Genomic DNA, 16,492 nt, shown 5'->3' on the forward strand with positions numbered 1-16,492 from the left:
TTTTTTAATCCCATGTTTGTTTTGTAAAAAAATTAGTGAAGAGTTATCCAAGAATTATAATCCTTTAAATTAGCCTATCCCATGTTTGTTTTGTTGGAGAAGAGGATATGACTATAATCCCATCTAATACTTGGTGGGAGGAGGTATTGTTTTATCCCCTCCTACTAAGTCATTTTTTAAAAGATTATAATCCCTCTCATTGTTATCCCATATGAAACAAACATATGATTGGAAAATTTAAAGGATTATATTACAATCCCAAGTACTATCCCACAAAACAAACATATAACGTTTTAAAAGATTATATTCCAATCCTACACTTAATCCTTCCAAACAAATTTAAGATATGATTATTTAATCCATAGGACTAATTTTGATGAAATTAGTTATCCAGAGATTTATTATCCCGGGATTAAAATCCCACGAAACAAACATTGCGTAAGTATCCTGAACAAAAATCTAAACCGGAAATATAGAAGCAGGAGAGTGACATCAATAACGGAGGAGATGTCATCACATACATTATACATGCCATGAATATAGTATTAAATTAAATATAAACTAAAACAAAAATCAGTAATGGAACTCCTTGTCTTTCTTGATAGCCAAGCAAAAAGAAGACAAGCTTCAATTGTCTTCCCTTCACCGACTCCCCGTTAAAAGTTAATCAACATCACCTTCCTCTCCCTTTCCTCCCATTCACATTAGCCGTCTAGCCCACAATTATCATTACTTAAGTTAAAACCCATCACATCATCCACCACATTACTGCATCACCTCTTCTTAATTATGTCATTACCGCATTAATATTGATGATTAAATCAACGTGTGGCCCAGAGTACCCCGTGTTACCACTTTGTTTCTGGGCCCATGTCAATGTTTATAAAAATAAGTATATACTAATAGTATGTTAACAATAACATTTCAGATTTACATTCCTTGATAGAGCAAAAACAATGTTGAGCACCGGAGAAATGTTTACACAAATGGGATCACTAATAGCTGGTATCATGTTCATATGGGCTATGTTTCAGCAATACTTCCCTTATGAACTCAGAACTTCTCTTGAAAAATACACTCATAAATTGTTCTCTCTTGTGTACCCTTACATTCAAATCAGGTTCAATGAGTTCACTGGTGAGCGTCTCATGCGTAGCGAAGCGTTTTCGGCTATCGAAACTTATTTAGCTTCCAATTCATCCATGCAAGCCAAGAAACTCAAGGCTGACAGTGTCAAGAACAGTCAATCTTTAGCTCTTAGCATGGATGATAATGAAGAAGTTGCTGATGAATTTAATGGTGTTAAGGTCTGGTGGGTCTCGGGTAAAAACATTTCTAAAGGTCAGTCTTTTTCATTTTTTCCTGTCAGTGATGAAAAAAGATATTATAAGCTTTTGTTTCATAAAAAACAGAGGGACCTTATTATTGGACCTTATTTGTCACATGTTTTTAAGGAGGGTAAAGCTATAACTGTTAGAAATAGGCAGAGGAAGTTGTATACTAATTCTGGGTCCCATTGGAGTCATGTTGTGTTTGAACATCCTGCTACATTTCAAACTCTTGGTATGGACCCTATTAGGAAACAAGAAATTGTTGATGATCTTGTGAGGTTTAGTAATGCTCAAGATTATTATGCAAAAATCGGGAGGGCTTGGAAGAGGGGATATCTTCTTTATGGTCCTCCCGGGACAGGGAAGTCTACTATGATTGCTGCTATGGCTAATTTGTTGGAGTATGATATTTATGATATTGAGTTAACTGCGGTTAAGGATAATACGGAGTTGAGGAAGTTGTTGATTGAGACGTCTAGTAAATCGATTATTGTGCTTGAGGATATTGATTGTTCATTGGATCTCACGGGGCAGAGGAAGAAGAAAAAGGAGAAAGATGATGAGGATGATGATAAGGAATCAATGGCGAAAAAAATGATGAAAGATGAAGGGGAAGCGAAGACTAGTAAAGTTACTCTTTCGGGGCTTCTGAATTTTATTGATGGTTTGTGGTCTGCTTGTCGTGGAGAAAGATTAATTGTTTTTACGACCAATTATGTTGAGAAGCTTGATCCTGCGCTTATTAGGAGGGGACGGATGGATAAGCATGTTGAGTTGTCGTATTGTTGTTTTGAATCGTTCAAGGTGTTGGCCAAGAATTATCTTGATGTTGAGTCGCATTGTTTGTTTGATAAGATTAGGCTGTTGTTGGAAGAAGTTAACATGAGTCCTGCTGATGTTGCTGAGAATTTGATGGTTAAGAGTTCAATTAAGGATGCTGTTGATGGTTGCTTGGAGGGTTTGATTAGCGCTTTGGAGACAGCGAAAGAGGAGGCAAGGATGAAAGCTGCCGAGGAAGAAGAAAATGCTAAAAGATTGTTAGCCGAAAAAGAGAAAGCAGCAGAGGAGAAACTGAAGGAAGTAGCTGCTGTTAAAGAAGAAACTGGAACAAAGATTGAATCGAATGGTGAAAATGGTTTCTTAGCTAAAGAAGATTTGGTACAGTAATGGGACATATGCTATGCATTTGTGAGGGTTGGATGTAGTTAAGGTTGCTGATTTTTCATGTCCATTAGACAAAATAATCCAACAAAAATAATGCAGTTCTGAAATGGATTTGATTACTGCACTGAACTATCATGGTTAGTATTTATATATCTCATTTTGAAGCATGCATCTCTTTTATGATTTGTTGCCAGTTCAAATTTTCTTCCTTATAGAACTTTTAATGGTCAAGTAAAGTAGATCAATCTATGTAAGTTTGTAGGAGATGCTTTAACTTGATCCAAGATTTTTGGAGTTTGAGGGACCTACTTGCAAGGAATTTATATTAGGTGAAAGTAGGAAATACACTAAAAAGTAAAACAAAACGGAGGTAAGAGCAGGAAATAAGCTAAAAAGTAAAGAAACGACGGTGCAAGTAGGAAATAATAAAGCAAAACGGTGGAACATCCGTATACAAATAAAAGAACATGTATCTAGATTATTGACAGTTTGTAAAGTCTTGTTTGGAACATTACTAATATGTCTATTAAGAGTCAGATTTGTGCAAAGCTGACACAAAGGTAAAGAAGTAACCAGTCAACAGACAACTCATAAAACCTCAAGGTGTCATGTCAAGTAACCAGTTACAACTCATCGAATTTGATGAACACCGAAAAATCAGTGGCGAAATGAGGCTGGGATAAGGATTTAAAGGGGGGTAGTATATATCTATTTTGATTTGTGATGAGGTTCAAAATCTCTGTTTTGCATTGAAGTTGAAGTGGAGTTGCTGAGTTGATTATACCTATGTTTTACATTCATCAGGCTATAGGTTCATGCAAGAATCATAATATAGTTGGGCACAGATTTTTTGGACAAGTAACAAACGCCTCTTGCTGTACTAGGATTTTTACATCTCAGTATGGCAGCCTCTTTGTATAGTCGGTGATACCTCGTAGCATCTGAGATTTCCACGGTCAAGAGCCATTGCAACTATTTGCTTGCATTTGTGAATGTTTCTTGTAATGATTAAGATTTGTCTTGAATATTGATTTCTTCTTTCCTTTCCATTCTAGTTGATTTTGATTTCATAGACGATAGTATACAATTTCACAATACTTTTAAGACTGGCTCTTCATATATGTTACTAGCTCATCAAACTGCAGTACTCCAGTTGTCGTTTCTAATACTTTGTTTAACAACTTTGATACTGTTCTTGTAAAACCAACTCGCCTCTGTTCCTGAGCCGTCGCATATTCAGCTGTTGCTATATATTCTCCTAGACATTATGCATTTGATTTGTGATCGTTGATTGTAGACTTGTATGGAATAAGTGATACAGGTTGAGGATGAATCTGGAAATAGGAATTACCATAAACTGTATGAAGTACCACATCACATATGATTAAGTAGCAGAGGCTTGAAGCAACTAACAACATTCACCTCATAACAACATTGTTCAAATCTTTTTTATATTGTATACTCGAATGTTAAATCAACGAAAAAAGAACATATCATAACTCACTCTATTGAACTCGGCTATAGATCCAGCCAATTCTCGTTGTGCCATTTTTCACTCAACATTTAGAAATTTGGTCGATTAAATCCAACTTTTACTCGAATCCGGTATTATGTTCTTTTGGGGCTCAGCACATATAAGAGTAGTTGTATGCCGGCAGCGGTGGATATACACTAGTTGTTCATGGTGTGTCAAGTGACACCAGTATTTACAATAACTTCCCTCGACCATCATCTTAATTCTCGATCTTTGTCATTAAACTTCATTTTGTAGTCATAGTTTTTATAATTTGATGATGAAAACCTAGAGATTTTGAGGATTTACAAAGCCTTTCCAAAGATGTTATAAATAAATATTATTGAAATTTACTCTCTTTTTTGTATTAAAATTGTGTATCTATCTGATAATTTCTGGTAAAATAAATTTTCTAGTTTGAATAAAAACAATACGTTGTGCCATATTTATCTGATAATTTCTGTGATCATTAACGTTAGACCTGTATTCTTAAACATAATTGTGATTACACCTTACAACGTTCCGTGTCGTATACACGCGTATTTTCGTATACTAAATCTTACTCAAACTCGACCCAGATTTGTATTCGTATGTCAATTTGGTGACAGTAACCCGGAACTAATATATTCGTATTTACCTGCTGTAGTACACTAAAGTACACGGATTATATACGAAAAATATTAATTGTTAAAATATATAATAGATAATTAAATAGTGAAGTGCTTACTCAAGTAGTCAAGAAACAATAAAGTATATTTTAGTATTTATAATTATATATATGTTATTTAGAATAGGTAAATTTCACATTTGGTATTTAGTATATATATATATATATAATATATTTTTAAAAATTTAATTATTTATTTGTTCCATTTACTTTCGTTCCGTGTCGTATACTTATATTGGAAATCCAAATCTGACACTAATTATATTCGTGTTTTTCGTATTCGTGTACTTTCGTGTTCATATACCAAATTTTTGAACTCAAACACTAATTATTCGTGTCATTTTATACCGTGTTCACGTGTCATATATCGGTATTTCTAATTGTGATAAATCATAATCTGATATAAAAGACCAAAAAACTCACAAAACCAAGCACTATATGACCAGAGGAGGTGATAGTTAATTTCGATGTTTACTATCAATTAGCATAGACCCCGTGCATCGCACGAGTCTCATTAATATTTAAAAATTTTATTTTACTGTTATATTATAATTTTAATTTTTTTATAAAAATATATAATAACTATAAATTTATAAAAAAAATAATAGGATAATATGTGATCGTAGTTTAGTAGGATAGTAGTTAAAGAATTTTGTAGTTTCGCGGTTATATATCATTATTTTTTTTATTTTTAATAATAATGGTAGAAATTTAGAATAATAAGTAGATTATATCTAGTAATTTAACAATTTAGTAGTTTAGTGGATATATAACACTATTTATTTATTTATTTAATAATCAAAATTAGGGGATAATCGTTGAACCAAATTATACCTCATTCCGGTTATTATAATCAATATAGATACTAGTCTATAACTCGTGCCATACACATATTGCTTTTAATAATTTTTAATAAAATATATTTTATCTTAAAATATATTTCAATTAAAAATATATTTCAATAGTTGAAAAATAAAAATGAAGAACATAATAAGTTATAATAATATATATTTTATGATAATTTGAGACTTCACCGAAAATAAATAATATAATATAATATGTTGTTCACTGAACTCGAAACCTAAAACTGTGGAAATTGTTAAAACAAAGAACATAAAAGTTTAAATATAATACACTCTTAACGGATTCGAATCCTGAATCATGAGAACAGTTTAAATATTAATATAATATTATTTTATTATTTAATCCAACGGTTGTTATCAATCTGATTTTAGATTTGACAATTATTATTTATTTTAATATTAATATAATATTATTTTATTATGGTATCTAATGATTGTCATTTATCTGATTTGAGATCTTATAATTTTTATTTACCATACCAAAAAACTGTGCCAAACAACCGATCGACAAACAAAAATAGAGGATTTTGGCTTATGCTTATAATACAGATGTTTTCAGTCAAACATTGAAAGTAGTAATGAAGAAAGAAAACTAGGATTGTCTCCGGAACTAGTGGACCTAAAAACTTGGACAATCCAATGTATGGAATATTAATGTGGTCCAGGAATGTGCTTTGAGTTTGAGACGACACATTTACGGTCAAATTTTACAGGAAACTTCTTTTTTAATTACAATTCTATATGCAAATTGTGATATTCATTAATCATGACTAATATATGCATGTATTATTAGTGTATACGTCTAATAACTTCCTCGAATTTTCGCAAAATATTCCTTCCAACCAATCTATTGACTGTAATAAACTTTGAACGAAGACTAAATCTTCTTCCAAAGACTCAATAAACAATGACTCCTGCATTTCTTTATTTGTTTGACTTTTATTAAATTCATCCAATTTTTGATAAAACATAATCGAAGTGAACTGATGTGCATGATAGGTCAGATGTCAGATTTCTCACGTTCGTCTTAAACTGGGAAATAAAACCGTGCTAAGTGTCACGGGTCAGATTTTCAACCCTGAATTCTTTGATCAGTGTGACCTACTCAGTCACCGACCTAGGCGTCCAAGTAGTCAGCCTTCCGAGAAGTTGTTGCCCAGCAAACCCGGCAGCACCAGCAACCCCAGAAAACCCAAGTACAGCGGATATGATATTGAACCAACGCACAACAGGAACCAATCGTGTGTGCAAGTGTGTCTAATTACCAAGCAAATGTAAGACACGGCAACTTACGAGCCTGAATGCCCAACCTTCTATTAACCAACAATATAAGGATACAACTCGATTATGTTTACAGACTTGTGCTACTGCCTAGCATAATAATACAACCAAACATATGTTTACAAACTTTTCCCTACTACCTAACATATGGATAAATGTTTAGTGCATACAAGCCTACATACATAGATTACATTCTCACAATGCCTATCTATTTATATATAGGAGTCTGATCCACACAGCCCCAACAAAGCCAACTGCCCACGCAGCCCACACAACCCCAACAGAAGCAACTGCCGGCGGTTACAAGCGGTTCCCTGATTTTGAATGCCTCCAATCAGTTATTTCCCACCAAGTCTTGAACCATAACTGCAATGTAGTTATCCCAACCACCCACTAGTGCATATTCCAGCACTTATGCATATATATAATGCATATATATCTCAGCCACCATGTGCCACACATGTGCCTACAGTTTTGACCATGCCTTAGTCATCTTGGACTCCCAACTTAGCTCTCAGCTCAGTGTCGCCCACAATTAGACCAACCAACAATCCCACATAAACACAGCAGCTCAAGTCTGTATTTCTTCCTAGCGACTAGTCCGTGTCGCCGCCCGACGCCCAATCCTTGTCCTCGCCTGGCGACTAGTACGTGTCGCCGCCTGGCGCCCAATCTCGATCCCAAAATGAAATCCAGCCTAAGGGTCTTACACTAAGCATGAAGCGAAAAAATTTATTAAATTTATTTATATTAATATTATAAGCTTAATGTATTTATTATACGGTTGAATCAAAAATTGGTAAAATCAAGTAGTATATATTTAGAAGAATAATAAAGATCCCCAAGTGAAATAGAAGAATTGAAACTATAATAGAATCCGAACAAATTAAATATTTCAATAAAATAATATAGAATTTTATGAAAAATAGAAGTATAGTTAATATATTATAATTTAAAATCTAAGTACTATATCATTAAAAAGTAACAGAGAGTCTTTCGGTGACATCCGATAAAATTGAAACGATACAGAAAAAGTTTATGAAATAGAAAGTTAAAATTATAATACAATTTATAATTTTTAATAAAAATTAATATAAAATTTTGCGGAGAGAAGAATTAAGTAATTATAACACGATTTCAAAAGTTTTATTATTTCATTAAAAATAATATATAACTCTACGTAAAATAAAAATTCAGAGGTTTTCACCACAATATAGTGAAATCAAGTATTACCAAAAGGGGTTGGGGTGAAACAAAAATACGGTGAAATCATGTAATATCTCTTTAAAAAATAATATAAAGTTCAATGGGAAATAAAAGTATTCTAATTATAATATAATTTGAACAATTTTTATTTCAAATTTATAAAAAAATTCAACAAGGAATATAATTATCATAATTATAATATGACAACAAATTTTTTTTATTTCATTAAAAAGTAACATATATCTCTATTTGAATTAGGAATTTATGGGTGAAACCAAAATAAAGAAATAAAATTATAATTATATTAGTATTTGAAGAATTTTATTATTTTATGTAAAATAATATGGCATTTTACTGAATATTAGTTATAGTAATTATAATACGGTTCTAACTATTTCAGTATATTTTAGAATAGTAAAATGATATTCTACGTAAAATAAAAATTCACAAGTAAAATCAAACCATGGCGAATTCAAAAGCATGGTGAAATCAAAGTACCACCAAAAAGGAAATTCGCTTGTTAATGAACTTTATGGAACATTAAAGTATTGTAATAATGTACAATCAATGTTTTAAGTATTAGTCCCTTAACAATATAGCAAGAATTACAGAAGGGGAGTTGAATGAAATTCTTGAACCTTTTTCTTGAAATAAAAATGTTCAACTCGATTATAGATATATTTGTTTTGATTAGCACAATGCGGAATGTAAACTTAATTGAATCAAAACATAAGTAATTAAAAACAAGAGTCTTTAAAAACTTTCTGGTGGATTTAAACAATTCCACCAGAGATATATATAATATATCGAGAGGACTCTGTGTTCAGAAATGCTCACAGCTGCTTACAAATGGAACTACTGAGAATACATGAAATGCTAAAGATTATGCTTACAAAGATTTTTCTGTTTTTGTGTTTCTCAGCTATCTCAGTTATTTTTCTATTTGCTACTCTCTTGGTTTATATAATACCAAGATTACAAAGTCAAAAAGACTGAACAAATATAAAATCTAACAGTCTTAAGCTTTGCTGCTTTTCGTCCTCTATTACCCAGTTAATGGGCTTCCACAGTGTGGTTCTATACATCTCGACGGCTGTGTGTCAGCTTTCACTGTTCAACTGCTGTTTGAATTCTTCATATGATCATTCGTCGACTTTCAGAACATCCGTTGATGGTTTAATTGATCATCCGTCGATTACTATATTAAACATTCGTTGATAGTCATTTGATCATCCGTCAATGGCTTTGTTAATCATCCGTCGGTAGCTATTTTGACACTTGACTCTATTTCACTTATGCAGAATTACAAGACATCATTTATGTACAATTAATCAACCTATTCTGCATATCTAGTTAAAGTCAACATGACTTATATGCTACTACAGATTCTATACAAAGGTGCATACATAACTGTGCTACAAACTTATTATTACATAAGCTACTCACTCGATGGATAATAAGTTAATCATCCGTCGGGACTATAATGAGTTATCCGTCGGGACTATAATTCTTATCCGTCGAGTGCTACATAATTTCACTAAGTAAAATCTACTTAGATGTTTTATTTATGAAATCATCAAGTACACAACATATGCACAACAATCTCCCCCAATTTATGTCTACTGAAATTGTAGCCATAATTAAGAGATACTTGATGATAACAAAACATCCTGAACATACATCTTTAAAGATAAGTAGATAAACTGAAAGTGCTTCAACTAAACAAAATGTACAAGGTTTGGCTCACAGTCAATTCAAGATGCTCCTCTAGCCTGAGCAGATTTTTCTAGTTCCTTGAAGGTCTGGATCTTCTTTCAAACTTTCTGTTATTTTCCTCAATTTGATTCTGGAGCTGCCTGTGGAATTCCAGTTCATCAGATTCTGAGAGATCTAGCTTTTCTTGCATTTCCAAGAGAGTCTCATTGCTAGAGATACTCAGTTGGTCTTCTAATCTGAAGAATCTTCTCACACCCTTGTCATCCATGAATTCCATCATCCAGTAGGGCCTTAGATGCACTCTTCTCCCTGTATATGGCATGATTAGTGTCTTTGGGAGTGCATCTTTAGCTCTAACACTCCTCAGCTCTTCAATCTTCTTCAATACTAATCTTCTTGCAATTACATTGAACCCAAAGTTTTTCTTGAAGGATGAATAGACTTTAATCAGCACAGCTTGGCTTTCTTGAAGAATCCTGTGAAGTGGCCACTAAATCTCCCTTCCTCTTTTGTACTTGAACACCAACCTTTTATGTAGGTTTCTGTATGCATCAATTGCCCTTACTTCATCCAGTTCATCCAGATAAAGATTTAGATCTGAAAATTCTTTGATGTCACACAAGTACAAGTAGTCTCCCCTGTTGACCTTGGGTTGAGCTTTAACTACTGACTTGGATTTGAGAGGTGACAGCTTTACTTTCTTGACTGCCATTGACTTTGTCCTTTTTGGCTTGCTAAGGATTGGTAAGTTGAAGTCAGGAATTGGTATTTTATCCCACTCTATTGGCTCATCCTTTGGCACAATAGGTTCACCATGTATGTTCCTATAGGGATCCACCACCCTTATGTCTTCAAATACCACAGAGGGCTTTGATGCTTGAGTTGTAGTTTGAGTGGATTCCTTAGGAAATTGATCTTCCAATTCCTTGTTAACAACATCCAGTTTCCATTTTGTTCTTCTAGCCAATTCTTTCTTCCTTGGGGATTTCTTCTGTTCTTCAATTTTCTTCTTTGATTCAGCAGCTTCAGATGGTTGAGAGGGAATTTGTTGAGAAGAGTTTACAGCCTGTAGCTTGGCCAAGATAGCAATCTGTTCTTTCTTTTGTTTAGACTTCTTTGCATCTAGAGCAGCTTGCCTCTTTTCCTGCTTTAATCTGGCTTTTTCTTCTTTCTTTGCTTGAGCAAATTGTGGATGTCCAGCTACCACACAAATTTCCTTTCCATTTCTGAATATCTTAGCAATTCTCCTTTTTGAAGCTGAATTAGCTAGATCTTTATAGAAGACAATAGATCTTGACAAAAGCTTCTTTTCATCAGGCTTGGGTGTCTCATACACAGTGTCCATAAGGTTCTTCCCAGATGATTTAGGATAATTTGCCCTTGGTTTAAGAATTATTTCAGCCTTTGTAGACTTGATGCAGGAAGATTGTCCTTTTTCCAGATAGTTCATGCTCATCTCATTCACACTGATTGGCTTGGCATGAGAGTGATGGATGGCTGACTGAACTGGCTCCTTGACTAGTTTAAACTTTTTCTGTATCTCCTCATCAATCTTATTCCAGTTGATCAAACTCAACTTTCCTTTTTCAGAAACTTTCAAATTTGCTGTTGCTGCTGCTTTAATTAGATCTATACCATCTGCAACTGTTGGCTTGGAGATTGTAATTGAAGGTACAATTACTTTGCTGATTTGGACTTGAAGTTTCTCCCCCTCAGTTGGTCCTTTCTCCCCTTACTTGATTCTCTCCCCCCTTTTTGTTATCATCAAGTTGAGGAGTTAGGCCTTGTGCTTTAGCCAGTTGCATAAGAAGATTTGTCTGAGTCTGTTGATTTTAAAGAAGGATAGCCACTGAATTCTCAATAACTTGAACTCTGTTTTCCAACTTGGCTAGCTTCTTTTCAGAATCTGATTCTCTCCTTAATCTCAGTAGTAGATCTTGCATGGTACCATATGGCATTACTGAATCCAACTTCTCAGAATTGTATGTCTTCAAGTCAGCTATATCTCTTTTTAGTTCATCCACACTCATATTCTGTCTTAAGTGCCGGATCTTCATGAGATGTAGAGAGTCTAGGTGAGCTTGAAGAATAGCCTTGGTACCAGCATCTGAAGTCTCCTGAAGGGCCTTTTGAATAGCCACCACTTGCTTGACCAAAGACACATCAAATTGTCCTAGTGTAAATTCCTTTGCCCATGTCCATCCAGGTAAATTTAAAACAGAACTTGGGCCTTCATCTCCCCCTAACTTCATGCTTCCATCCAAAGAAACAGAGTCATCATCATTAGAATTCACTCCAAATTCTTCAGATGGATCACCAGTTTGAGAAGGCATCCTATTGACAACAGCTTTATCTCTTTGAAGAGATTCTGAGGTGTGTACTAGATTCAAAGTATGTTCTGCCTTCACATTGCCCTGAGCAGCCAATAATTGATAGGCTGACACCGGATGAGTAAAAGTGTCAGCATCCAAGGAAATGTTATCGATTTCAGCTTTGTAATGTTGCTGAAATTGTCTTTCCTTTTCAGCATCATCCACAATCATTGACTCACTAGCAATGGCTGGATCCACCCTTATTTCTCCTCTACCTGCCTTTCTCTCATAATCTCTCTTTTGTTGCATCAGGGTCTCACCCTGGCTCCCCACCCTCACACCCTCACCTTCACCTACTAAGGTGGGACTCCTCTCACTCACTTTTTCCAATCCTGAATAAATGGATTGTTGTGATTCACTCTTTTCCTCTCCTTTTGCCTGGGAGCAACCCAGCCTCTCACTTAATGCACGCTCCTCTCTCAGTCCTAAGAGTGACTGTATTACCATTAAATTCTCTGCACTAGAAATGATTGAAGTTTGAAGTTATGCAAAGACACTCGACGGATAAGTGATATCCATCGGGTGAGTGGTAAAGCTATCCGACGGATAACTGCTGTTAAGCTTATCCATCAGGATACAATCACTACTCGACGGATGAGCAATATCCATCGAGAGAGTAGAAATGAATGAGGTGGGAAGAGAAACTATTGTTGACTCTGTGTTGATTGAAGTTATTTGAGGCACAGATGTCACAATAGTATCTGAAAGAATTGGCAAGTGAGCCAACAAATCATCTAAAAGATGATGCTCACTTGCACTAGATTTTGGCTTCCCCAACAGAGTTAAAGAAGGGGAATCAGGAATTGAAGTGTTTATCATATCCACTTCCAGAGATTTTGTTGGTGAGTATGGTGTTTCAGAGGCTTCTATTATAAGAGATTTTGGCTGTGACTCCACATTTATTGGAGCCACATCAATCTGAATTTGAGAAAGTGCAGGGACTGTGTCTTTAGCACCAGTTTGCACTGTGTGTGTGCCCTGTGCATCCCCAGTTGTTTTGGATTTCTTCTTTTTTGTGTAAGTTTGGGGTGAGCTTGTGTCCCTAACCCTTTTGGCATGTGCTCTTGGCTGAGAGCTTTGTTCAATAGCCACATCCTTTTGGGAGGATGCAGCTAGAAGTAAGCTTTTGTCCTTTTTAAGCACTGCAGTTTGTTGGGAAACTGCAGTGTGGCTAGGCTGGTATTCACTCAACTCTCCAACCTTATCCTTGGGGTTTCTTTGATGTTCACCCCTTCCCTCACCTAACTGACCCTCCTTCACACTCCCCTCTTTGGCTTTGGTAGATTTTTCAACTGGTACCTTTTGAGAGATACCAGAGGGGGTTTTCTTTGACTTGGATTTAGAAATTACAGTAGTTTTGGCAGCTTTGGTAGGCAACTGTTTGGTCATTGTCACAGTTTCCATAGCTACTCCTGAACTCAAAGAAATTGAGGAGATTGGAATAGTTGAGGGTATGGATGAACTTACCTCACTTACCTGAGGTGTCTGCATTACAGGAAAGTAGAACATTGGCACATCCCTATGATGGTTGACTCTGTTCAAATCTGTAATGATTCTTCTCTCTTGAACCCAACAAGCTAATTTGTTGTTTGAGTTCTCAAGTACAATCTCTTGACAAAGATGGTTAGCCAATATCATGAAAAATCTAGCATAATATACATTCTTTCCCCTTTTGGCTAACTCACCTAGTTTAAAACCTAACTCATACAAGACAAGGTCACTGAAATTGTAAAATTTATCTGTAACTAGCATGTATAGCATGTTAAGCATAGAAATGTTCACAGAATCAAAATTACTGACTTTTCCAGAGAAAACTTTAGTCACAACATCACACATGAAACTTCATTCCTTCCTAAGACCTAATCTTCTAATCTCACTTAGCTTAGTAGTAGGAAGTGCATAATGCATGGAATTAAGCATATTGATAATATCAGTGTCAGTGTGTGGTGAAGTTACATTATCATCAGGAATTTTGAAACATACTTTTATCACATCACTATTGATACAAAACTCATTACCTTTGATAGTTAGAGTGATAATTTTGTCAGTAGAGTTGTAGATTGTAGTGGTCCACATCTCTTCAACAACTTCACAGTAAATTGTGGGTGATTCAATCATGGCATAACTTAACTTGCAGTTCTTCATGAAGTCCATCATCTTGTGATAGTCTTCTGATTCCTGAATACCCTTATTGACCAAAGCAGTGAAGTTGTTCTTCTCATAAATGAACCCAGTCTGAGACATAATCTTTACTACAGGTGCCATTGTTAGAGAATGAAAGCTTGAAGAGAAAGAGGATATTTGCTTGAGAGAGAATAAAATAAAAGCAGTTGAATTTGAGAATGATAAAAGAAAATAATTGAAATGAAACAAGCTTTTATACTATCTCAAAAACAACGGATGAAAATAATAAAGAAAAGTAAATTACCCAATAGAAATTGCCTAAATTAGCCGTTTAAAAATAAACTGTGAAAATTCCACCCATTATTCGTCGTCTAATGCTTACAAACTGTAAGTATACTCGATGGATAATGTTCAGGGAATTAACGGTTAAGATTTAGACACTTCGACGGATGAGGATAAACTGTTATCCGTCGAGTTTTAAAAGATTCCAGAAAAGTAATTGATTTTTATTTGCACATAGTACATCGACGGATGACACAACTCGATGGATAATGGTCATCCGTCGAGATGCAAATTTTGACTTAGCCAAAATTTCACTCATGACTAAAAATCAGTTAAATTTCTGGCTACATATCAACTTGCAAAATAACTCAGATAGATTCAAGAGTAATTAAGCATACCTAACTCACTTGCCAACCTAGAAAAGGTGGATTCATCCAGTGGCTTGGTAAATATATCTGCAAGTTGCTTCTCACTTGGAACAAAATGTAACTCTACAGTACCATTCATTACATGTTCCCATATGAAATGGTACTTGATGTCTATGTGCTTTGTCCTTGAATGTTGCACTGGATTTTCAGTGATGGCAATTGCACTTGTGTTATCACAGAAAATATGAATCCTCTCAACTTGCAAACCATAGTCTAGCATTTGATTTTTCATCCATAAAATCTGTGCACAACAACTGCCAGCATCAATATATTCAGCTTCAGCTATAGAAGTAGAAACTGAATTTTGCTTTTTACTGAACCAGGACACAAGCTTAATTCCTAGAAATTGACAAGTTCCTGTTGTGCTTTTTCTGTCAATTCTGCAACCTGCATAATCTGCATCTGAATAGCCAGTTAGATCAAAACCAGAATCTCTAGGATATCAAATGCCAAGTTTTAGTGTTCCCTTGAGATATCTGAAAATTCTCTTAATAGCTATCAAGTGAGACTCTCTAGGATCAGCCTGAAATCTAGCACATAAACATGTAGCAAACATTATATCTGGCCTACTAGCTGTTAAGTACAGAAGTGAGCCAACCATGACTCTATAGCTTGAAATATCCATAGACTTTTCAGTAGTGTTTAGTTCAAGCTTAGTTGCAGTGGCCATGGGAGTTTTTGCAGATGTGCAATCCATTAGATCAAACTTCTTTAAGAGATCAAAAATATATTTAGTTTGACTAATGAATATTCCATCACTAACTTGCTTAACTTGTAAACCAAGAAAGTAAGTTAGTTCTCCCATCATACTCATTTCATACTTACTTTGCATCAGTTTGGCAAACTTTTTACAAAGTTTTTCATCTGTAGAGCCAAAAATAATATCATCTACATAAATTTGAACAAGTATGCTAGAGCCATTAACATTTCTGAAAAATAAAATTTTATCTACAGTACCTCTTGTGAAGTGATTTTCCAAAAGGAACTTTGATAAAGTGTCATACCAGGCTCTAGGTGCTTGCTTCAGTCCATAAAGTGCTTTCAGTAGATAATAGACATATTCTGGAAAATTTGGATCTTCAAAGCCAGGAGGTTGACTGACATACACTTCTTCCTCCAAATCTCCATTCAGAAAGGCACTTTTAACATCCATTTGATAGACCTTGAAATTGGCATGGGCTGCATAGGCTAAGAAGATTCTGATGGCTTCAAGTCTTGCAACAGGAGCAAATGTTTCATCAAAATATATTCCTTCTTGCTGTAAATAACCTTTAGCAACCAATCTGGCTTTGTTCCTTACTACTATGCCATTTTCATCCATCTTGTTTCTGAATACCCATTTGGTGTCTATTGGATTCTTTCCTTTAGGCTTGGGTACCAGCTTCCATACTTTATTCCTTTCAAATTGGTTTAGCTCCTCCTGCATAGCTAAAATCCAATCAGGATCTAACAAGGCTTCTTCTACCTTCTTTGGTTCTTCCTTTGACAGAAAGCTGATGTATAGACATTCTTCTTGAGTTGCTCTCCTGGTTTGAACTCTAGAAG

The 16,492-nt window shown here is 34.8% G+C and overlaps 1 protein-coding gene across 1 annotated transcript; it reads left to right on the plus strand.

Annotated features, from left to right (window-relative positions):
• Window positions 1-798: 798 nt before the first annotated feature.
• LOC141718115 (AAA-ATPase At3g28580-like) lies at window positions 799-3,744 on the plus strand. The gene is made up of 2 exons (XM_074520483.1): window positions 799-2,632; window positions 3,300-3,744. The coding sequence occupies exon 1, from the start codon at window positions 957-959 to the stop codon at window positions 2,496-2,498; it is 1,542 nt and encodes a 513-aa protein (XP_074376584.1). The 5' UTR covers window positions 799-956; the 3' UTR covers window positions 2,499-2,632; window positions 3,300-3,744.
• Window positions 3,745-16,492: the final 12,748 nt, after the last annotated feature.

This window comes from Apium graveolens, chromosome 4, assembly GCF_009905375.1.
Source record: "Apium graveolens cultivar Ventura chromosome 4, ASM990537v1, whole genome shotgun sequence".
Classification (NCBI taxonomy): Eukaryota; Viridiplantae; Streptophyta; class Magnoliopsida; order Apiales; family Apiaceae; genus Apium; species Apium graveolens.